The sequence below is a fragment of the Cervus canadensis genome, chromosome 21 (genome assembly GCF_019320065.1).
Source record: "Cervus canadensis isolate Bull #8, Minnesota chromosome 21, ASM1932006v1, whole genome shotgun sequence".
Classification (NCBI taxonomy): Eukaryota; Metazoa; Chordata; class Mammalia; order Artiodactyla; family Cervidae; genus Cervus; species Cervus canadensis.
In genome coordinates, this window is record NC_057406.1 from 23,860,293 (window position 1) to 23,886,034 (window position 25,742).

The 25,742-nt window shown below is 32.9% G+C and overlaps 1 protein-coding gene and 1 non-coding gene across 5 annotated transcripts in view; both read left to right on the forward strand.

The window, feature by feature from the left end:
• The window catches only part of LOC122423947 (activating transcription factor 7 interacting protein), a 108,882-nt gene that overhangs the window by 70,781 nt on the left and 12,359 nt on the right, over positions 1–25,742 (forward strand). For all 4 annotated transcript variants that reach the window (XM_043441505.1, XM_043441504.1, XM_043441506.1 and 1 more), the window contains 5 exons: positions 7,708–7,781; positions 8,366–8,454; positions 10,579–11,217; positions 16,702–16,766; positions 24,179–24,257. In XM_043441505.1, coding sequence (XP_043297440.1) covers positions 7,708–7,781; positions 8,366–8,454; positions 10,579–11,217; positions 16,702–16,766; positions 24,179–24,257 — 946 coding nt within the window. The remainder of the gene's footprint in view (positions 1–7,707; positions 7,782–8,365; positions 8,455–10,578; positions 11,218–16,701; positions 16,767–24,178; positions 24,258–25,742) is intronic.
• LOC122424093 lies at positions 11,727–11,832 on the forward strand. The gene has a single exon (XR_006264294.1). It is a non-coding gene; the product is annotated as a U6 spliceosomal RNA (small nuclear RNA).

The window sequence follows — 25,742 nt, forward strand, 5'->3', positions numbered from 1 at the left end:
ACTGTGGGTTCAGTTCCAGACCACTGTAGTAAAGCAATTATTGCGATAAAGCAAGCCACAAATTTGTTAAAAAAATTTTTTCATTAAAGAAAAAAATACATAAATGTTATGTTAATTCTATAATCTATTAAATGAGCAGTGGTATTATGTCTGAAAAATCATTTAGATACATTTTAATGTACATACCTTAATTAAAAAATGCAAAACATAAGATAATTGCAATAACATCAGAGATCACTGGTCACAGCTTGCTGTAGTCTATAGTAGGGTCTTCCTAGTGGCTACATGGTAGAGAATCTACCTGCCAGTGCAGAAGATGCGGGTTTGATCCCTGGGTCAAGAAGGAAATGGCAATCCCCTGCAGTATTCCTGCCTGAGATAGCACATAGACAGAGGAGCCTGGTAGGCTACAGACCATGGGATCACAGAGAGTCAGACACAACTTAGTGACTAAAGCAACAACAAATAGCAGTATAATAGTAATGAAGAAGTTTGAAATATTACAAGAATTACCAAAATGTAACACAGAGACATTAAGTGAGGAAATACTATTGGAAAAATAGTACCAAGCTTGATGCGTGTTGCTACAAACCTTCATTTTTTAAAAAATGCAGTATCTGTGAAGTGCAATAAAGCAAGGTATGCCTGTACTTGCCAGTGTAGTATGTCCTGCAAAATAGTTCAGTATTACACGGCCTCAAGTAGCCCAGTTCTCCTCTTCCTTTCTTCCTCCATGTAGTTTAGTCCAGGTGTCGTAGCATAGCACAAGCTGTGGTCTGTAATCACACTTTGCTTTCTGTTGTTTCCTTAGTTATTCTGTAATATGGATTTTTAGTATAGCATTGTATGTTGCAGTATTGTTTTTAGTTGAATTTCTTCTCCTCTTTCATTTGAGCAAGTTATATTTCTTTGTGTCTTGATAACTTTATTGCCTGGTACATAGAAATTTCCAATAGTAGTTTTTTTCAGTAGTAGTCATTATTCCTATAGATATTTCTGTCTTGAATTATTTTCATATCTTCTTTACTTGACTTTTTAAAACAACTTATTTTGAAATGATAGATACACAAGAAATTGCAACAATAACACATAGACTCCTATGAACCCTTCACTCAGCCTCGCTCATTGGTGAAATATATACCTGTAGTACATTATCAAAACCAAGAAATTAGTACAGCTCTATCAAATAGTTTTGTAGACTTTATCAGTTTCCTTCAGTTTTTACATAAATTAATTCTGTATATCTGTGTTTCTCTGCAGTTTGATCTCATTATAGATTTATGTAACCTGCCACCGTAGTTCAAGATACAGTCCCTTAGCACACAGGGACTCCCTCCTGCTTCTCTTTTAGTTTCAACCTTGCCTTTATACCCTACCCTCACCTCCTGTATTCTGGCAGCTACAAATCTGTTCTTCATCTTTATATTCTTTGAGTTTAAATTTTTAAGCTCTGATTTATCTTTTCTTGAGCAACTGACAGTTTGTTTACACAGGCTAATCATCAAATCCTCATTTGGCCACACCCAAAGATTTTTTTATTATGGTCTTCTTCACTGATGTAGTTGCTTTTCTGATTTTAATCTAGTTTCTCAGCTTTAAAAAAAGTGTTTTTTTTTTGGTCACACTATAAAAACTATTTCTTCAGTTAGAAAAATGGTATAAACCTTTTTTTAACCTTTATTTGCTATGCCTGAACCAAACATAAGGGTTTGAAAATTTTCCCTTGTTTTTTTACAATATGATGTTCCATTTTTTTCTTTTCATCCTGTGTCTGAACTAAGTAGTGCTGCCCACCTTGTACTTTTCCAGTGTTTGTGCATATCACATTTGTTATCAGAACTGTTTTCGAGGTCTTACTTATTGAGTTAAAGGCGATAGGCAGAGACCTTAAGATATACAGATGAAAATATTACGATCCCTGAAACGTTTGTCTTGAACAGCTACAATAAGTATGGAAAGAAGGACAGATACTGTGTAATTCGTAAAGATCGGAAAAGATTAATTTGAACAATTAGTGTGTGTGGCACTTGAAGAAAATGTTAAGGTAGTGTTCAGTCTTTCAAAATTGTGTTACTTTTTTTAGTTTGTAAGGCCAGTTTTAAATTTCAAAACTTAGACATCTTTCTAACTCATTCTTGTTATTGTTTTCTTCTTGTGAGAGATATTTCTAGAGAAATGTCAGAAGATTTTGTTCTTCCATGTTTTAATTTCCTTTATGGTTTCCACTATAACGTTTGTCTTGAAGAGCTACAATAAGTATGGAAAGAAGGACAGATACTGTGTAATTCCTAAAGATCGGAAAAGATTAATTTGAACAATTAGTGTGTGTGGCACTTGAAGAAAATGTTAAGGTAGTGTTCAGTCTTTCAAAATTGTGTTACTTTTTTTAGTTTGTAAGGCCAGTTTTAAATTTCAAAACTTAGACATCTTTCTAACTCATTCTTGTTATTGTTTTCTTCTTGTGAGAGATATTTCTAGAGAAATGTCAGAAGATTTTGTTCTTCCATGTTTTAATTTCCTTTATGGTTTCCACTATAACGTTTGTCTTGAAGAGCTACAATAAGTATGGAAAGAAGGACAAATACTGTGTAATTCCTCATAAGCAGTTTGCTATTAAGACCATATTCATATTTAATCTATTTTATGGCTTTATGACTGATATCTTTAACTTTCATCCTTTCTATTTTTTTTTTTACTATAAAAGAAATATCAAGATATTTCTCTCCTTTATGGAAATCAGTGACTTATAATTGATTCTCAAATTTTAGATTTAATCTAAATTCTTTTTATTTTAATTGTGATAAAAACTTAACTTAGAATTTACCATTTTAAATTCTGCAATTCAGTAGTGTTAACTGTATTCACATTGCTGTGTAACATATCTCTAGGAATTTTTCATCTTGCAAAACTAGAGCTCCATAGAACAACTACCATTTCCCCTCCCCTTTAGCCCCTGGAAATGATCATTCTACTTTGTTTCCATGGTTTTGACTTCTCTAGATATCTCCTAAGTGCAGTCATACAGTATTTGTTTTGTTTATCTTATTTCACAAAGCATTATGTTCTCAAGGTTCATCTGGGTTATTGCATATGACAGGATTTCCTTTTTTAAGGCTAATATGCCATTGTATGTATATACCACATTTTCTTTATCCTTTTATTTATTGATTCATATTTGGGCTGGTTTCAACTTCTGGCTCTTATGAATAAGGCTGCAATGACATTGGTGTGTGCAGACACCTCTTTGAGGTCAAAGTTTTGGATATTTCTACCCAGAAGTGAAATTGCTGGGTCATTTGGTATTTCTGTTATTTTTTGAGGAGCCTCCATATAGTTTTCTTTTGCAGTCACATCACTGCTGAAGTCACATTTAGGGCTTCCCAGGTAGCTCAGTCTGTAAAGAATCTGCCTGCAGTGCTGGAGACCCCACTTTGATCCCTGGGTCTGAAAGGTCCCCTGGAGAAGGAAATGGCAAACCACTCCAGTATTCTTGCCAGAAAATCCCATGGACAGAGGAGCCTGGTGGGCTGTAGTCCATGGCTTTCAAAGAGTTGGGCACGACTGAACAAGTTAACACTGAGGAACTGAGCAATCACATCATTTACATTCCCATCAGCATGGCACAAGGGTTCCAATTTCTGTATATTTTTGGCAACACTTTTTTTTTCCCCTCTTTTGTGATAGTGTCCACCCTAATGGATGTGAGGCCTTATCTCATTGTGGTTTTGATGTGCATTTCTCTGATTAGTGATGTTGAGCGTCTTTTCACATGCTTATTAATCATTTTGCATATTTTCTTTGGAGAAATGTTTACTCAGGTCCTTTGGCCATTCGTAAATCTGGTTACTTATCTTTTAGTTGTTAAGATGTAGGAGTTCTTTTTATGTTTTGGATATTAACACCTTACCAGTTACATGACTTATAGTTATTCTCTGCCATTACGTAGGTGTCCTTTTCACTCTGTTGATTGTTTCCTTTCATGTGCAGAAGATTTTAAGTTTGATGTAATCTTCTTTGTCTTGTTAATGCTTTTGTTACCTTTGCTTTGATCCAAGAAATCGTTGCCAAGTCCACTATCCTGAAGCTTTCCTCTGTGTTTTCTCCTAAGAAGTTCATAGTTTTAGGTTTTATGTTTAGTTCTTTAATCCATTTGGATTAAACCTTATATATGATTTAATGGTCTGACTTTATTCTTTTGCATTTGGATATCCAATTTTCACACAGTTTGTCAAAAGACTGTTCTTTCCCCATTGTGTAGCCTTTACACCCTTGTAGAACATCATTTGAGTGTATACATGAAGAGTTTATTTCTGGGGTCAGTATTCTGTTTCACATTTCTACATGTCTGTCTGCATTCCAGCACCATACTGTTTGCATTACTGTAGCTTTGTAACATGTTTTAAGATTAGGAAGTATAAGCTTTCAACTTTGTTCTTTTCTAAGATTGTTTTGGCAATTCAGAGTTTCTTGAGATTTCATTTGAATTTTAGGGTGCTTTTTCCTATTTCTGCAAAAAATGACAGGAATTTTGGTTGAGATTGCATTGAAACTTTTGACCACTTTGGGTAGGATGGACATTTTAATAATACTATAGATTTTTTTAATGATGGCCATTCTGACTGGTGTGAGATGATCTCTCATTGTAGTTTTGATTTGCACGTCTCTTAAGTTTACAACTGTTTTAAACTGGAAATAAATTCAGCTCACTTTTTTCTTCCCACCATTTTGTTGACATCACACATTATATCTTTTTGTATTGTGTGTATGTTAACATAGATTTACAATTATATTTCATACCTAAATTCTGTACTAGAATTAGATGTGATTTCTGTTTGCACTTTATAGTAATGCAGTATTCTGTATTTATTTTTGTATTTACTTTTACCAGAGAGTTTTATATTTTCCTTTGCTTTCAGGTTGCTCTCTAGTGTCCTTTCATTTCTACTTGAAGGACTCCTTTTAACATTTCTTGTATGGTGGATTTAGTGGTGTGAAATGCACTCAGCCTTGTATTTACTGTGGAAATCTTAATTTTACTTCATTTTTGCAGTGATAGTGTTGCTGGTTATGATATTCTTGCTTGGCAGTATTTTTCTTTTAGCACTTGAATATATCATTCCACTCCCTTGTGGCCTGCTAGGTTTCTTCTGAGAAAAAAGCACTGATTATCTTAAGGGAGCAGCCTTAAATGTGATGGGTCTCTTTCCTCTTGATACTTTTACAATCTTTGTGACTTTTCACAGCTCCACTATAATGTTTCTTAGTGTAGATCTCTCTGAGTTGGAAGTCTTTCACCTTCTTGAATTTGTCAGGTTTCTTTCTTTGGGAAGATTTTGGCCTTTACTTAATTAGGCTTTCTGCCTATTTTCTTTCTTTCCATTCTTGTTCTCCCATATTTGTATATTGGCCCACTTGATGGTGTCTAATAAATCTCTTAGTCTGTCTTTACCTTTTTTTCATTCACTTTTTCTGTTTGATTCTCTTAACTCAGTAATTTCAAATGATTTATGTTTAGGTTTGCTGATTCTTTTTTCTGCTTGATACAGTCTGGTTTTTATCCCTTCTAGTAAATATTTCAATTCAGTTGTTGTAATCTTCAGCTCCAGAATTTCTGTTGGTTTTAATCTGAAGTTTCATTTTCTTCTTGCTTTGTTTTCCTAATTTCATTCAGTTTTCTTTCTGTGTTCTTTTCTGTCTCATTGAACATCTTAATGATAGTCATTTTGAATTCTTTGTTGGGTAGTTCCTAGATCTGTTTCTTTGAGATTAGTTTCTGGAGATTAATTTCATAGATTGATCCATATTTCTGTGTTTGTTTGTTTGTTTTTGTATGTTTCTCTTTTGTTGAAATCAGGCATTTGAAAAAATACACTTCCCATCTTTTTGGAATATCTTTGTACAGATGAAGACCAACCTTTAGTTGGTCCAGTTAGATAACTCTGATCTCCTTTCAAACCTTTTTTCAGAGATGGCATTTTCTTTGAGTTTGTGCATGTATCTCTAATCTGCAGAGTTTTGTCTGGTTCTATTTGGGATCTTCCCATCCCCCACCTGGTATCTGCCTTTCAAATTGCTGCTGCTTTAGCAAACCATTATATTGGAGTTACCCCTGTTGTCTCTCTGTATTACTGCCAGTTTTCTGGTTTAGGACCAAGAGGTTTGCCTTTCTTCTCATATACCCCCCAGGACCCCCAATGTGTGCTGCTTCTTCCTAATTGGGTGAGACTGAAGCCAGTACTTTGATCAGTGTCCCCCCAAAATCTGCAAATTCCACTGTTTCTTCCTGAAGGAGAGGACACTTGTTGGGATTTTTTTTCTTTTTCTTTTATATTTTACCACACTGTGTAAGGAAGGAGGTGGGATATGGTGGTTAAGTGCAACAGACTTTCCTACCTTCTATGATTTTATCTCTTTTGGGCTTACTCTCATTTAAGGTGCTCTAATCTCTCAACAGATTTCTTGACTTATTTATACTTATTTATTATGCATATACTCCTCCTTTTATATTTTTTCCCTCTGAAATGTTTACCTTCATTTTAAGTGTTTTAAGTGTACTGATTACTCAAAGGCTTATTAGTAGATGCACTTCTTTCCCCTAAAATTTTTTAAAACTTTTCCCAATGATGCTACAATGTTAGTTTCATTTGCTTTTCTAGATGTTTCAGATGTTTCTGTGTCAGAGCAGTTTATCTTAATTCTTTATCTTTTTCCTCCTCTACATGGATAAAATCGTTCTTTTATCCTATAAAAAGTAGCAAAATATATTTGTTGTTGAGAAGAGTGATTAGTGGCATCTGCTTGATGTGATCCTAAGTGATTATCACCATTTGTTCAATATGTATTATATTTAATTAAGACTTGAGTGGACTTATTTTTCTCAATTTAAGAAATAGATGATGATAGTGGCATTATAATGGAGGCCCAAATAATGGTAATTAGCATATAAATGTTACAACTCTATTTCTTTTTTTTTTTTCATTTATTTTTATTAGTTGGAGGCTAATTACTTTACAATATTATAGTGGTTTTTGCCATACATTGACATGAATCAGCCATGGATTTACCTGTATTCCCCATCCCGACCCCCCCTCCCACCTCCCTCCCCAACTCCTGTTTTGGAGGATGGAAAAAGGCTTAAATTAGTTTGTACTGAAGTTTAGAATTGGGGCATCTTTTTATGAAATTATAAGTCACATAGTGACAAGTCGTTATTTTTTAAACAAAAATTATAAAAATAATTTTGATTTGTGACATAGGATACCACTTAATTGGTAATTAATTACTTCTGAGGATAAACATATTTTCCTTGTTTGTTGAGTTTCTGCTTGTAATCTGGTGCCTCCTCTGCCAGGATATATAGTAGGCATTTACTAGATGTTTATTGAGTGAGTATCTAGTTATTCTTTAGATTCATATTGTTAATGCTTACTGAACACTTTTAACATGTAAACTATTTTTACATTCTTTATTTACTCATAAAAACTGAGGTCTAGGAATTATTCACTTTTCATATGATAAGTAGTTGTGACAATATACTAATTTGTGTAAGCGCTTTATGTGCCAATGCCAAGGTTTAATTTTTTTTTTCTTAGTAAGATTTTATCTTGTACTATAGAAATAACAGATAACGTATTAACAAAGCACTTAAAGGTCTGAAAGATTCCTTGTGAATTGGGCTTTATTTTACCTTGGTATTTTTCTCCCCAGAACCCACCAAACCCACCTGTATCACCAGGAAAGTCTGTAGTTGATGTCATCAGCAATAACAGTGTGCCCTACAGGTGAGAATTGTAAACAGGCTATTTATCAAGTTTTTCATTAAGAGAACAAGGTTCTGATTTTCTTTATTGTGCAGAAAGATCTTAGAATGTGATGCTATGTATTTTTGTAGAGATAAGTATTTGGTGTACTGAATTAAGTATATTTGCTTCTTTTTGCTTAGCTGTAATTGTTCTCCTATGGATATTGATTTTGCTAGTTTTTTATAAGGCTTTCTTTTGTCATTGCAGATTTCTTTAACCACTTGTGCTAAATAGTATTACCTTAAGTATTTGAGAAATTCTTTGGTCAGAGTTGATAAAAACTAATGTGTGCAGATATTCGGACCCATTTTTGGTTTTCAGGTTAAAGTATTGAGAACATAGAATATAAAAGGAAGACTCTTCCCTAATGCCCTACACCCCAGCATTCCAGTGTTTTCCTACCAGCTTTGCTTCACTGCATTCACTTCCAGTTTAGTGCTTTAAATTAATATCCATGTCTAGCTACCCTTTGTTCATATGGGCCACTGCTTTCTGTATGCATAAGTAGATATCCCTTAGAATGGCATGTCCAGTGACCATTTGTGTGTGTATATATTTCATAGAAATACAAACACGGTGAGACAGATGTTGGAGTCCAAAAGGAATATAAGTGAGAGCGCACCGCCATCTTTTCAAACCCCTGTGAATACAGGTAATATTCTTAACACCGAAATACATTTTGTTAGGAATTGAAGGCTTTTGTTTTCTTTTCTTACACTCTTTTGAGCTTGAAATGGACTAAGAAACTGAACACAGTTATGTAAAATTGAGTGCTAAGAGCAAATTTTTGTTTAAAAAGTAGGATCACAGATGTACGTAAAAATACAGAAACTCAGATTTCTGCTGTAGTGATTCTCAAACTTTTGGGTGTTGGCATTCCTGTATAATCTTAAAAATTATTAAGAATCTACAGAGTTTTATTTATGTTGGTATATTAATTGACATTTACTATGGTAGAAATTAAAACATATAATTTTTAAATGTTTATTAATTCACTTAAAAATAATTGCAAACCTATATTTTTTACCATTATACAGTCCAGTATTCTTGCCTGGGAAATCCCATGGACAGAGGAGCCTGGTGGGCTGCAGTCCATTTGGTCATAGAAGAGTTGGGCATGATTTAGCAATTAAACAACAGAATTACATACCATAAGTAGCAAGTTTTGGTGAAAAGTAACTCTTTTCCAAAATTAAAAAAATTAGCAAAAAGAATATTATTATATTAAAATTTTATGTCTCTTTTATACTTCACTTAAAACATTAAGATGGCCAAACACACCTGGATTCTCATATCTGCATCTGCGTTCAATCTGTTGCAATTTGTTGTTTTAGTTGAAATATGTGAAGAAAATTCAGCCTCATACAAATATGTAGTTGGGAAAGGCCTAGAGAGAATGTGGGTATTATTCTTTGACACAGCAAGTAGTGGTTTCTTAAAGGTTAGTTGCAAAGTGAAATCAGAAATCAGAAATCATACCAATAAACCTTTTTAAATTTTTCACAAAGTTCGTTTGTCTTGTACTTGAATGGGTCTTTTACTAACATCATTCATTGATCACTTGGAAGATATTCACCGAGTTTTCTAAGTCTTCCAAACATGGGTACATTTCATTAATAAATTTTTTTTAATTGTATTTATTTACTTTGTTATCAGTTATTCTCAAAAGAGCCTTTAAAGATTTGGGAAGCTAACCATGCTCTCAGGGTGGCAGGTAGATGTATTTTCCCAAGTTCTAAGTTGTTTATTTTTTAAAACTCAGATTTTACTGTTACCAGTATATACTGTTGGTTGTTTTCTTTGAAGTCTCTGCCTTATTTGGTTTATTTTCAAGAAAAAATTTGCCAGATACCCTAATGTGAATAACCGTAGTGTGTTTATAAGTCAGTCTTTCAAGTAAAAGTGGTATTCCATCAAATAGGCTGTGAGCTCAGCTTATAGCTCAGCCAGTCGTCCAGGCACTTTTCCTTGAGCCAGCCAGCCTTATTTGATATGCAGCAGTAATGCTTTATGTGTGCCTGTGATTTTGGAAAGACTTTACAAATCAGTGAGAAGGAGATTTGGTCATTGATTTTTATTAAACCTGCTCAAATGAGAAGAAACACAAATGGCTGAGCTAAAAAAAGACTATAAAACTGCAGTGACCAACATTTTTATTTACTCTGCTCTTTGTTGTCAGCTCCTTAATTCTTCTCCCATCTTCCCTATGTTATTTTCCATATCACATAATGTCAATAGAACTTTAATAGAGGTAGTAGCCTCTCCTCACTAGTTCCTCTCCCAGGGAATTCAGTAACATCGGATCCACAGGTACAGGTTTCACTTTATCCATATGGCAAAATACCATCACTAAGTTTAACTATTATGAATTTATGGTACTCTTTCTAGATATTCTATTTGAGTTTATTTATTGCCAGTGTTCTAAGGCATTTTTAATGTACTTTCAAAATTGTCTTTCCAGTTTTGCCTAGTTTTCACTGTTTTTTAGTTGTATTTCCAGCTAGTTACTCTGAAGTAAGTATGCTAATTTTCGGAGACTCTTGATACAGAGATAGCAGTCCTCCATCTTAATGATAAAACATTGCTATTTTCATAATTTACCAAATGTAAATGCAGAAATGATTCTGCAAATAATCTAAGAATTCAAGGATTTAAATCAAATTAAAAGATATGAGAGACTACTGTATATATTGCAGTACGTCAAATTTGTATTATATTATCTTAGCTGATAAAGATAGCTATTTAAACTGAAACTTCTCTCTCTTTTTTTTTACAGTACCTTCAACCAATCTTGTCACTCCTCCAACAGTTGTCAGTAGTCAACCTAAATTGCAGCCTCCAGTGACTTCAGGTTCTCTGACAGCCACGTCAGTTCTTCCTGCACCCAACACAGCTACAGTAGTTGCTTCTACTCAGGTGCCTAGTGGAAATCCCCAGCCTACAATCTCTTTACAGTCTTTACCAGTGATTTTACATGTACCTGTTGCTGTATCCTCACAGCCTCAGCTCCTTCAGAGCCATCCAGGGACTTTAGTGACCAATCAACCATCAGGCAACGTTGAATTCATTTCTGTACAAAGCCCACCTACAGTGAGTGGTCTTACCAAAAATCCAGTGTCTTTGCCATCTTTGCCAAACCCCACGAAACCAAACAACGTTCCTTCTGTGCCCAGTCCTAGTATTCAAAGGAATTCTCCTGCCAGTGCTGCACCGTTAGGAACAACACTTGCCGTACAGGCCGTTCCCACAGCACACTCTATTGTCCAAGCCACAAGGACTTCTTTACCTACAGTAGGCCCCTCAGGACTCTATAGTCCATCAAATAATCGAGGTCCTATACAGATGAAGATTCCAATTTCGGCTTTTAGTACTTCATCTCCTGCAGAACAGAGCAGCACTACCACCACAAGAATTGGTAAGTCAACATGTAGATTTAATAATAGAAAAGCAAGCTTGTTAATAGTCTAGATAATTGAATTTGTGTGTGTATGTGTATATGTAGTTGACTATCATTATTAGAAGACAGAGTGAATAGAATTTCACAGAGACTATTTTAGTTACCTAAGAGAAATGATGTTGTTAAAGTGGGATCTGAGAATTTATTTTGAGTAAGAAGTTACCATTTGTAATTCATCTTTTACTAGTTTTCCTAACCTGGGCAAATTTTTAATTTTGGCTTTGTAGCAAGCATTATGAATTACTCTTATAATACATTTTACAGATATATCTGAATATACAGAAAACAGTATGTTTTAAAATATCTAAGTGATGTAATATATGCTAATAAGAGGAAATTAAGAACCACACATCTTCTCTAGTGAAAGTGTTAGTTGCTCAGTTATGTCCAACTCTTTGTGACCCCATGGACTGTAGCCTGCCAGGTTCTTCTGTCCATGGAATTCTCCAGGTAAGAATACTGGAGTGGTGCTCACTTGGGCAGCACATATACTAAAATCAGAATGATACAGAGAAGATTAGTATGGCCCTGTACAAGGATGACACACAAATTCTTGAAGTGTTCCATATTTTTTGTTCATGTTTGGCAGAAACCAACAAAATTCTGTAAAGCAATTATCCTTCAATTAAAAAATAAATGAATTAAAAAGAAAGAATAGTAGAGTGGGTTGCCATTCCCATCTCCAGGGGATCTTTCCAACCCAGGGATCAAACTTGAGTCTCCTGCGTTGAAGGCAGATTCTTTACCATCTGAGACACTAGGGAAGCCCCTGCCCATTACTCCATTTGGAAAAATCCTTTGTGCATTCTTCACTCCTATCTTCCAAATTTGAATGGTTTTATACTAGGTCTTCCCTCTTTAATTTACTGCAGAACGTTTGCTTGCTTCTTGTTTTCTCTTATATAGTTTCCCATATGGCATATTTTACATGATTATGTTTGTATATTTATATATACTTTGAAGTATTGCAAGAAGGAGAACTTGATTGTTCCTAATTTAAAATCTGTAGAACTCTGTCTTCCTTGTTCTTAGAAAGCATAGATTGTATATACATTCTTCAACTTGCTTATTCTTCATTTCTGATTTTATATTTATCCCCACTACTTTTGGAAAGATAGGAAAGAGTACCTGGGCATCATGTATATAGTGAAATTGTAGTAACTGTCCTATTGATATAGTTGACCTTGAAATATAAGAAAAAATTATAAAGTACAAAACTACTTTTTATAAGTGAGATATACAGGGCTTTTTTAAAAATTTTTTATGTGGTCTTCAGGAGAGTACTTTTCTTCTGAGTATATATTCTCATAAAATAGAGTTTCACAGAGTTACTGAGAGTAAATGAATTGTAGATAAAAATTCATACTGGAATGAAGCTGAATATCACCCTCATACAATTAACATCTGGGATATAAGATTGAAATTTCAAATACAGTTATTATTAGTATTTAAAACTAAATATTTGCATGGTACAGTAATGATATTTATTAGCATTATCTGCTGTCACAACATTCCTTAGATGCTTACTTTTAATTGAGTTCAGTGAATGAGAAAGATTTTTCTGGGGGTGGGTTACATTTCTTCCAGTCATTACTATTTTTTAACATGTTAGGTGGAAGATGATTATCATGGACATTGTTTTCTGTGATTTTGGAGTTTTTCTTCTTTATGAAATTTTGAACTTAGTTGACATTATTTTTAAATCATGGTTACAAAATAAGGTAAATTCTTAAATATAGAACTTTCCCTGAAAGACCATAGCCTGAAAAGAAGTAAATAACTTGAAAGATTACTTTGTCTAATGTTATGATTGCAAGTTCCCTAAATACTTGTACAGTATCAGAATTATGAGTTTCCCAGGTGGCTCATTGGTAAAGTATCCACCTGTCAATGCAGGCAACTCAGGAGATGGAGGTTTGATCCCAGGGTCAGAAAAATCCCCCGGAGGAGGAAATGGCAACCCACTCCAGTATTCTTGCTAGGAGAATCCCATGGACAAAGAAGCCTGGTGGGCTGCAGTCCATAGGCTTGCAAAGACTTGGACCTGACTGAGCATACACACACACATCTGAATTATACTTCAGTTCACTATCCTGTTAACATTGTATGAACATTTGTTGACCCAAAGTGTGTGTTTTTCCCAAAATTATCTAGCTTAATGTGCTTTATTAGTTGTAATGTCAGTCTGTTTAATTTCTTGACTGTCATTAATTATTTTTGTATATAAAATTAATAATTTTAGTAATTATTAGTTTTGTGATAATACATTTATATTTATATTTAAAACTTTATATTTTAACATATATATACTTAACACATATATACTTTAATACATAAATTATATTATGGAGATCTTCATTTTGAGTTCTATTTGGAATGCTTACATATATTTGAAAGTAAATTATTAGATATTAACCAAAACTATTAATGTTAAGCTTGACTTTGTTTACCATATTAATTAGAAGGAGGTCCTATGAGATGATATATTCTCTGATTATGCATAATTTTAAGGATGCCATAAATGGCATGAAAGTAGGCATTTAGCTATTGAGACTTGCAAAAACCTAAGCCAAGATCAAATAGCAAAATTTGGGTGAATATGAAGGCTGAAGCCAAACATTAATACACCCATAAGGTGATAAATTAATTAGTTATTTAAGTAAAACTTCTTTAAAACTATGCTTATGTAAGTTTTATTTGCATAATGTATAACTAGACAGCATGCATTTGTACATATTTATGTACATATGTCTTCATAGAGTAAGTCAATATTTTTTATAAGTATAAAATAAAAGTTGTTCTAAGGATTACTTGGAAATTTAAAGACCAAATATAGCTTGTCTCATTCATTCATAAAAGGAAATGGCTACCCACTCCAGTATTCTTGCCTGGAGAGTCCTGTGGACGGAGGAGCCTGGTGGGCTGCTGTCCATTGAGTCGCACAGAGTCGGACATGACTGCAGCGGCTTAGCATGCTTGCATTCATTCATTAAACATTGAATGCTGTTTTGTTCTAAAATCATGCAGACACACAGAAATGTACAAAATAGTCCCTATTGTAACCAAGCTTATAGTCAAATAGGGAACTTGAATGTTAAATAATTATAAATGTGATGAGTGTAAATATATGCAGGTTTCTGTGAGAGGATATGGGAGCTCTGGGAAGGTACGAGAATGGAGTGAATGGCAAGATGGTGGGAAGTAGAGTTTTAAAGGATTTTTACAGAGAGGAAGGAGTGTGACATCCAGAAACACTGACTACAGGAGGGGAGAAAATGGAGTTAGAGAAACTAGAGGCTCTTGGGAGTGTTCTAGATGAGAGATAGGGTGGTAAAAGTGACTTAAAAGTTTTTGCATTCCATTTATTTTCATTCAGTTATCCAGCACCTACCAAGGTACACTACTAATGCACCCCTGTAAAATGCACATGCTCATAATGCACATCCATTTTATGATGCTGGTAAAAATTCAGTGTTGGTTAAAAGTGACAATATCTTTTAAGAATAGAGAGACAGAGATGTTTCTTATATGATAGAGTTTGGTGTACAATTTTTTACTTTATATACTGCCAATTTTATTGCTTGATAGATTGATTCATAACTTTTTACTTTCATAATTCATCTGAAGTGGTAAAAGAAAACAAAAGATGCAGTGAAACTATAAAATGTTACATTGAGAATCAAGACAACAATCTAATAAAAGGGTAGGAGAAGTTAGTGGAAAATCTAGGATAAAGAATATTTTTACAGCTTTATATATTTTACAGCTTTATAACACAAAGTTATAATTAACTTTGTGTCCTGAGACAATTAAGTCAAAGAATCATGCTGGATAGGAAAACTCTCATATTTATTAGTATTTGTGTGTGTGTGTGTGTAGAAATAAAACATTTCATTAATCAGTTTAAATCTTTCCTGAATCTTGAGAATAATTGTATGAGGATAATTCCACAGAAAATTCCATGGACAGAGGAGTCTGGTGGGCTACAGTCCATGGGTTGCAAGAGTCAGACACAACTTAGAACGAAACCAGCCAACCAGCCAATCAACAGAAAATAAAAATGAAACTCCCTCACCTGCTTTGCTTCTTGACTTACCTTTTATTTTCACTTGAAAATGTGTTTTAAATCCAAATGAATGTATTCTTACACTGTATATATATATTTAAAAATTCGTAGTAAATTGCTTATGTTTTGGTAATGTCTTGAGTGTGTATTAATACTCTGCATGTCAGTAACCTGGAATTAATTTTTTTTTATTAAGTAGTATTTCAAGAAATTTGCAGTCCAGAAATGAAGCTGATTCATTATAAATGAAGCAATTTTAAGATATTAAAGATATGTGTATACATACATCTTAAATATACCTGGGAGATTCCTTAGGTTATATATACACACACATGCATTTGTACATATGTGTATATATGTATATTTTCTTGCTATGCAAAGATCTAAGATAATTCAGATAGGGTAGGCAGAAATTGGAAGGGCCCCTTTTACTTACCTAGCCTGTAAAACCCTCTTTTTAACAGGTAGATATTTATCCTCATTTGTTTAAATGTATAGACAGAAATAATTCTATCTCCCATTTCTGGTTTTGTCTTTTTAAATATATTGATAAATTATTTACTTTGTATGTATGTTATGAAGATTTACAAATGAAAGGAGTGTCATATTTTGACTATAAGGTTTTTTTGACAGAAAGTGTGGATAGGATGTTTCAGCATTAGAAAACTCCTATTAATGTAATTGACCACGTTACCAAAGAGGAAAAACTGATTAATCACCTCAGTGGATGCTCAAGACATTTGACAAAACTTAATACATTTTCTTTAGAAATTGAGGCAGAAAAACATCCTTTGTTTCTTTTCTGTGCTGTTTTTTCATTCAGCTATCTTTTATACAACTATATAGTTGTAGTTCCATACATGCAAAATTCTTATGTATGTGTGTGTGTACAAACTCAATACAAGTTTATTGAAAAATGAATAAAGGAAAACCATCTGTGATTGAGCTGTTGAGATTATGCATGTATGTTTCATCAGGATCACTTTATTTTTCTAGTGAATTTATTACATTTTTGCCATGTTGCTAAATTTTTTTCTCCAGAGGTGTGTAGTATGGAAGGATTATATTTTATTTAACTTTTCGTGTTATAGCATTTAGGTTATACACATCTTAAATTGCTTCCCTGCAATATTCCTTTGGTTAGAGTTAAAATTTGTGTTTAATGGGTATATGAAGTGTTTGGATTTCTAGTATCAATTTGTCCTTCTGAAAGATTTGTAGCAGTGGTCTATGAGAGAGTAATTTACATATGTGACATGTTGACAGACAAAAAACTATTGGAGAAAATTAACGTGAATTGTTGTATATAAAGAAACCACATTTTGTAGGTTCCTTTAAAAATAGCTCTGAGTTTGTTTTGTTTTTTGACTCCTTAGAAAACCAGACAAACAAAACAGTAGATGCTTCTGTTAATAAGAAAGCAGCTGATAGCACATCACAGGTAAGATGTTTCCTACTGTTTCAAAATGAAAGAATGGATTTCTATTGATGTTCTTTGATAAAATGAAAATTATTCCAAGTCTGTTTTTTACAACTGTCCAAAATTTTTCAAACAGCTTCTCTGTGTTGTTTGACAAGAATTGAATTTTTTTACTGGTAATTCTCTTAGTGATATTGGATTATATATAACTGACAGTCTAGTAATTTTCTTTCATACAGTGTGAAGTTTTAGTCTCCAAATTACATGTGGCCCATCTTTTTAAGACAGTCTCACTGGTTTATCCCTCTCCCCACTCCTCCCCATCCTCTGTCCTGCCATTGCCAACACACACAGAGACTCCATTTTAGTTTGTTCAGAGCTAATCAGAAACAGTTTAATGGAAAGAAAATTTTGGTTTTTCTGATAGCTTCTTAGTATTTTGCCATCCTTGGTACTTTTTCATGTTAAATTTAAGTCACCCAGGAGTGGAGTAACTCCATTTTTCCTGTATTAATAAAGTTCATCATGATTCTTTTTCTACATTGCTTTAGGTGTAATAGATTCATAGGGAAGTCATTGCATGTTTGATGGTCTAATTTCTTCCCTTCCTCTTAATCATATCTAGAAACTCATATATTTTCCTAGTGAGAGAAAAAATCTTGAATAAGTCAGGCATGAATAAAATATGTGAATTTTAAAACAAGGGCATAGTGATCTTTAATTTTGACTATTCATCTTTAAAATGATGAATTTTTGACCAAAGATAGATATACACCATGCTGTATAGATCAAACTAAAGCTATTAGAAATATTTTATTTCTTACAAATTTTAGCAGGCTTTTTATATTATATTAAAGGTCAAAGTTTTGATTCTGAGAATGTCTTGTAGCTATGTTTTTAATTAAAAGCATATGGAGTACTTTTTTGGAAGGCATGTAGTATAGGAAACATCGATATATTCAGTGACTTTTCTGTAACATTTATAGCAAGTCTAGCTTTACTTTATAAAGTAAAACTAAAACTAAACAAAGAAATTACAAACATCCTCATTTCTCTCAGTAACTTTTCTCTTGTTTGTTTGGACATACTAGGTGATGTTTTAGAAGAGGAAGATGGACACTAATGGCTGTTTTTTCTTGTTATAAATGGTGATTCTTCTAGAGTTGTGCTGTCTAATGTGGTAGCCACTAATCACATGTAGGCTATTTAAATGAAAATGGATTTAATTTAGCCTTAAATAAAAAATTTACTTCCTCTATCATAGTAGCCCCATTTCAAAGCTCAAAAGCCACATATAGATAGTAACTACCATATTGGAAAACAAGGATATGGAATATTTTCATCACTGCAAAAAGTTATATTCTGATGTTATATGGCAGCCTGGATGGGAGAGGAATTGGGGGAGAATGGTACATGTACATGTATGGCTAAATCCCTTTGCTGTCCACTGAAACTGGCATAACATTGTTAATTGGCTATACTCCAGTACAAAATAAAAAAAATTTTTTAAAGTTTTATTAGGTTGCTGAAATAAAGTGTATGTAATATTGTAAACATTTCAGTAAAAATAAATTGATATAAAAGTTTGCCAAAAAAAAAAAAAAAGTTTGCCATACTTTTAAAGTTCTTTACTTAAAAATATTCTTTTTAAATTAAAAAAAAATAACAAAATAATATAAAATCTAGTCACACTCAGCTACTTATGTTCTAGAAAGTCTAAAACATGTATTACCACTTCACAAGTTTTAGAATCATAACTATTTTAGTTTACATTGTATTAGATAACTTTTATTTTGATGAAGCAACTTGTACCAGTAGATCCAAAAGACACCTGAAATAGTAAGTTACTGCTTCAGATTAGCAAAGAGACTGTACAACCAAATTCTAAGTTCTCAAAGAATATTTTTTTAAAAATTCTTCTTATTTATTTAATGAATTTATTTGGCTGTACCAGGTCTTAGCTGTGGCATGTGGGATCTTACTTCCCTGACCAGGGATTGAACCTGGGCCCCCTGCATTGGGAGCATGGAGTCTTAGCCACTGGACCACCAGAAAGGTCTCTCAATGAATATTTTATTTGGCTTACAGGAATAGTAATTCACTACCATTGTATGAAAAACACAAGTAGCATGACTAGGCAGCTAATCTGTTAAAGTCATGTCTGATCAAAGGTTTGAATGAGTTCCAGTTATGGATTTAAATAGTAAATATAATATGCAAGTTTTATTATATAATAAATTATTATGGAAATATATATGGGCTGCTAGTTATAAATTGATGCTATATTGGCTTTTTGGGTTATAGATAAAATTTTTGTTGTGCAGAAATATTTTGATAATGTTAACACTACAGTTTTTTTGAACATATGTTAAGAAATTGCTGTTAGCTTTTTACCCTGTATGTTAACTTGGTAGCAAATAGAATCTGGTGTGAAATAGGTAGCCTATGATTCTTTACACTCTTAGCTTTCTAACCACTCAGATGACTTCTTTTTTCTATGCCAAGTCTTCCTTAGTTTTACTTCTGAACACTTGTAAAACTATCATAATTTAGAAGGAATCTAGATGGCATGTATGGAAATGATAGTTGTTCAGACATAGCTAATGAGAAAATAATTAAAGATATAAAATATTCTTTTTGTAGTCCTTGAATGAAGATTTCTGTAATGTCTTTCAAATAAGCATTTATTAGCATATTCCATATAATTGTTATTATTTTATTCATGGATCTCATTTCATGTAGTACGTTACTAATATATTTTATGGGGTAAAACATTATTTGTTAAAACTACCATCATATGTTGTAAAACAGTGTAGAAATCATTTTCTGCTGCTTCTATAGTTTTATATTACTGTTTGGAGGGACTTGAGATCCACCTCAATTTTGCTGATTTGCTAGAAGGGCTCATAAAACCTGTGACAGGTTATATCATGATTATGGTTTATCACAGCAAAAAATAGAGAACCAAACCAGCAGGGAAAAAAATAAGCATCAAGTGGGATCAAGTGCGGTCAGGCTGAGGCTTCCATGTTCTTCCCTAACCAGCACTGCACAGGAGAGGCTTTCTCTCTGGTTATTACCTTAGGGAACAAGTGAAAGGTCTTTGCCCTGGTAAGCCTGACTGAGTGTCATGGCCTGAGCTGATTGGACAGCTGCTTCTTTCTGTGTAACCAGCTATGGCAGTCACAATGCAGGACGCCCAGCAGTGAACCCAGGTGTGCATCATCAGCCTTGGTGTTTGCGCAGATCAACCTTGATAAGCCAGTGTGACAGAGTTCATTGTTTAAGGTGTTTAAGGTACATAAGAAAATGATCAATAATTTATGTAAACTTTCTAAGGGCCACATTTTTGGTAGCCAACCAAACCTTGAGATAGTTCCCAAGTTCCTTTGGAGAGATTGTGGAGTGAACAGCCGGGTCTTCTGTACTGGCATTCTCTGCAGTTGTGGAAGTGCCTTTCAAATATATTCTTTGTTATTGCCTTTTAAATATGATCTTATTATTTTAGTACAAAAAAAAAAATACCCTACAAAGCCAATATCTTTGCCTTCTTGAAATTTTCTTAGTGTTCATACGATGAGAGTGGTCATTTGGGGGGACACATGATTAAATAACTTTTTAATAAAATTAATTCTTAGTATTAAAACCTACTTGACACAAGATGTTTTTTAGCAGTTTCAGAACTTCAGTAATATGTATAAATGCAGATATAGGCATGTAATGTCTCTTTACATAAGTTTTCTCAGAATTGATGGCAGAAAAACATGAACCTAGTGACATAGAAATAATAAGCTCTAGAGTCAGACAGTCTGGCAACTGTAACTTACCTAATATGTAAGGCTTGAATACGTTATCTAAACCTTGGAATTGATTTCTTACCTATAAAATATGGTTAATGCTGATCTCAGCCACAGATTATTGTAGATTAAATTTGTTAGTGAATGTAGAACACTGACCATGGAGCCTGATGGAAATAGTTCCAGCTATCATGAATATCTTTTATTTGCTGTTAATAATTATTGAAATAATTAGATTTTATTTCGTAAGAAAATAGAAACAGGAGACTACTGTAGTATGTGATAATAGATGAACTTTATCAGTCAAGTTAGGATAAATAAAAATACAATTCAGTAAATTAGCTCATTGATTATAGACCTTTCTTCCTATTATAGATTATACACTATAGAAAAATATGCACCTTATAATAGAGCATTAAAACAATAAAAAGAAATAGACAAATTGACCCTTTTATCTTTATAAGATTTACTCTTTGTATCTTCTCTAACATTAATGTAATTACAGCAGTTTTTTTCAGTGTGTTTGTGTATTTGTATTTAAAGTGAGTATTTAGGAGGAAAAAACTAGTAATTTCTTCATTTTTTGATGTGTTATTTCATCTGACAATCCCTAATATTGATAGGAAATTTCATTCTGTTTCTTTGGTTTAGTCAGTGATATGGTTGAATTTAGGTCTGCTGTTCTATAATTTAAAAAATATATCATCTATTTTTTGTTTTTGGGTACTTTTCCCCCTACTTTAATTTTGTGTTGATTTTTAATACTCTTAATTTTTCTGTTGTCTGTTCTTAAAAAGTTGGAGTATAATTGATTTACAATGTTGTGTTAGATTGTGGTGTACAGCAAAGTGATTCAGTTATACATATGTATATATTCTTTTTCATTACAGGTTATTAGAAGATATTGAATATAGCTCCCTTAGATACATAGTAGAATCTTACTATTTTCTATTTTATATATAGTAGTTTGTATCTGCTAATCCCAGACTCTTAATTTATCCCTCCCTGCCTTTTCCCCTTTGGTAACCTCTAGTTTGTTTTCTATGTCTATGAGTCTGTTTCTGTTTTATAAGTGAATCCATTTGTATATTTTAGATTCCGTGTGTAAGTGACATCATATATCTTTCTGACTTGCTTCACTTAGTATGATAATCCTTAGGTCCATTCTTTTTTGTGGCTGATTAATATTCCGTGTGTGTGTGTGCGTGTATAAGAGAGACATCTTTATCTATTTATCTGTCAGTAGACATTTCGGTTGCTTTCATATCTTGGCTCTTGTAAATAGTGCTGCTGTGAACATTGGGGTGCATGTATCTTTTTGAATTAAGAGTTTTCTCTGGATATGTGCCCAGCAATGAGATGTTTGGATCAAGTGGTAACTCTAGTTTAAGTTTTTTAAGGAACCTCTATCTTTTCCTCCATAGTGGTTGCCTCAGTAATTTACATTTTCACCAACAGTGTAGGAGGGTACCCTTTTCTCCACACACTCTCAAGCACTTATTGTTGGTAGACTTTTCAATGATGATGCTTCTAACCAGTTTGAGATGATACTTTCTTGTAGTTTTGATTTGCATTTCTCTGGTAATTAGCTGTGTTAGCATCATTTCATGTGCCTGTTGACCATCTTCTTTGGAGAAATGTCTGTTTAAGTCTTCTGCCCATTTTTTAATTGGGCTATTTGTTTTTTAGTTATTGATTTGTATACCCTGTTTAAATATTTTGAAAATTAAGCCCTTGTCAGTTGTGTTGTTTGCAAGTATTTCCTCCGAGTCTGTAGGTTGTCTTTTTGTTTATGGTTTCCTTTGCTGTGCAAAAAGCTTATGAGTCTTTTTAGGTCTCATTTGTTTATTTTTGTTTTTATTTCTATTGCCTTGGAAAACTGACCTAAGAAAACATTGCTGTGATCTATGTCAGAGAAAGTTTTGCCCACATTCTCATCTGGGAGCTTTATGGTGTCATGTCTTACATATTTAAGTCTTTAGCCATTTTCAGTTTACTTTTGTGTATAGTGTGAGGGCATGTTCCAGCATCATTGATAGACATGTGGCTATCCAGCTTTCCCAACTTGCTGAAGAGACTGTCTTTTGTCCATTGTATCAGTCTTGGCTCCTTTGTCAAAGATTAGTTGACCATAGGTGTGTGGGTTTGTTTCTGGGTGCTCTGTTCTGATCCATTGATCCACGTCTGTTCTTATGCCAACACCATGTTGTTTTCATTGCGATAGCTTTGTTGTATTATTGATGTTGGGAGTGTTAGGCCTCCAGTTTTATTCTATTCTCCCAGGATTGTTTTGGCAATTTTGGGTCTTTTGTGATCCCACATAAGTTTTAGGATTGTTTGTTCTAGTAATTCTTGGAATATATTTTTAACAGCTGCTTTGAAGTCTGCTAAATTCAACATCTGGCTCCACTTGGAGTTATTTTTATTGACTATCTTTTATTTCTAGTTGGGTTCTACTTTACTAGTCTTTGCCTGTTGTTCTAGTAATTTTTGATGAATTTAAAATTTAATTTTAAAAGTGGACCTTAGTTGGACAAGTGGATCTTATAGATCTGTTGTAGCAAGTGGATTCTGTTATGTTCTTCAAAGGTTTGTTAAGAACTTTTCAGTTTGGGTTTTACAGATTTGTGATGTTTATTAACAAGTCATTTTCTGTGAAGTCATTATCATAGAAAAGGTTTATAATTGTAAGATTTAGAGTTACATCATGGTCTTTGGATTTGGTCTGTATATCTAATATTAAGAAATTATTTTCTTTAATTTTGTAAAACTTTAGTATTGTAGATGAAAACCTTAATCATTTGGAGTTGACATGACTGTAAATATACCATAAAGTAATTATGATTAGCATTTATTGAGCGGTTCTTGTGTGTCATGCCTGGTGTTAAGCTCTTTGTTTGCATATTTGTATTAATCCTTATAATAGACTTCATATCAATTTTTTGAAATTAAAAAAATGGCATTTTAACATAAGTTCATGTAACTTGTAAGTGTTGGAACTAAAAGATTCAGTCATTCTTTTTGACTTGAAGATCTTGGCTCTTTAGGTCTATGTTATACTGCTTTCCTTTTTTTGTTGCCATTATATAGTTTAAAAAAGTTTTTTTAACTACATTTCTAATAATTTTGGACAATGAGTTGACTTTGGTCAAATTGGATGTCATCTGATTATAGCATATTACATCCTGTGATACCATACCATTCTTTAGGGAGAAAAATAGATTATTTTATGTAACCTAATTCTGGCTTTAAAGTTGCCTTTGGTCTTTTTGTGAATTAATGTTGATAATTTAGTATAGGTTTGGTCAACATTTTATTATTAGAAATGAATTATGTTTACATTTAATCACTTAAAGCACTTGATAGTCACTCTAATAGCTCTATGTAATTGACAGTATAATTAAAAAAGAAAATAATTTATTGTGAAAGATTTCTTTCTTTTTTTGTGTGTGTGGCAGATATTTGACTCATGAGGATCCTTGGGTCATTTATCTGACAAACACTCTTTACGTAAAGTCATTTAGGGGTCTGGATTGAACCAAGCTATGCATTATCATTGCTTCCCCTCAGTATCGTTTTATTTTCCTTATGCCTACTAGAGTTCCCATAGCAAAATGCAGATGTTTTGTTTTTTAGAGTGGAAAAGCCACAAGCAGCGATTCAGGTGGTGTCATTGATCTCACAATGGATGATGAAGAGAGTGGAGCTTTACAAGGTACTTAAATATAAGTAATCATACTAAGGAATGCTTTAGTACCATTTTTCTCTCTTAACTCATTATACTTAGTGAGGACAAATCTTGACAGCATTGTTTATGTCCTTTTTAGAAAGAGTTTTTAAGATTAGAAGTAAAAAATAGAAATCAAATCTTCGGAGAATATTAACAAAGCATAAAGGAAAACAGAACAACTAAGAGAATATTTAACTTAGGGAATACTTCTCTTTTTATAGCTGTTATTTCACTTGATCCTTACCATAACCCTGTAATGCCCATTTTAGAATTCAGGATAGATTCAGAGTACAAATTAAATCTAGGTCTTTAGACTTTAAACGTTTTTTCCATATGTGTGTATGTGTACTTTAACATAGGTGTTAAATCAAGATATTGTTAAAAAGCACATATACCCAGAATTCTCAGTATTATTCTGAGTTATAATATTTAGAAATTATATTGGTTAGCTGATGACCGACATTCCAAGTTATTCTTCTACAGTGTTAATAGGTGTTCTGTAAATAAAAATGTTCATGGTTAAATATGCTTGGGAAATGCTGAGTTAAAATTATATGGGTTTTTTTCCTTAATACAGATATCTCTGAACCTTTACTGTGCTGATTTACAATGTAAATCTCCAAGAATGATTCAAGCGATAGAGTATTTCTCAAACTTATTTGACTGTACAAAATAACTTTTCTCATAGACATATCTGTAAAACTTTGTGGTAGTAATTATATAATGCATGTGAAAAATCTAGTAGGATCAGAGTTATTATACCTTTAAGACATTAATTTTTTAAAAAATATTAGAGACTTTAAGAAATTATATTTTAGGGAATAAGATAGTTCAGTTGGTTTTAGAAAAACAAAATTAAGTAGCTATACAGTTCATTATGTGACATTAAGGTCAGGTTTTTTTGTAAAAACTGCTGTAAAATTGGAAGATTTATGTCATCATATGTTGGGGTTGAATTCATGCCTGTCTGATTACTGTTTAAACATTTCAAATTTTCTGTATTGCTTTTACTATTTTTTTAATACACAAATCTTAATGAAAGAAATTTCCTAGAGCACAAAAGTAAATACTGGTTATTTGTAAGAGGACACAGATAGGGCTGGTTTTGGATAAAAAAGTAAAATAAAAGTTTGTCATCTGTACTCTTGCCATTTCCCTTTGTAGCACCCCTGCCTCTTAGAATCTCTCTCCATTGTCCCACCAATGAGTGTTACTTAAATTCTCCCATCTAATGTGCATTGTCTTCATCAACACTCAGATATTAAAGTAGCTGCTGCTAAAGCCTTAAGCTTTTTGTATTAAGTTAGAAGTAGGATTCTTTTCATTAAAAAAAAAAATTACAACTATATTTTCTTTAAATGTGATTTAAAATCTGTGGTAGAACCAACAGTAAATTATTTAAGGTTCTGACTTGGTTTTCACATTGGCAGAAGTACACTTAATTAAAATACAGTGAAATTGTTCTCTTAG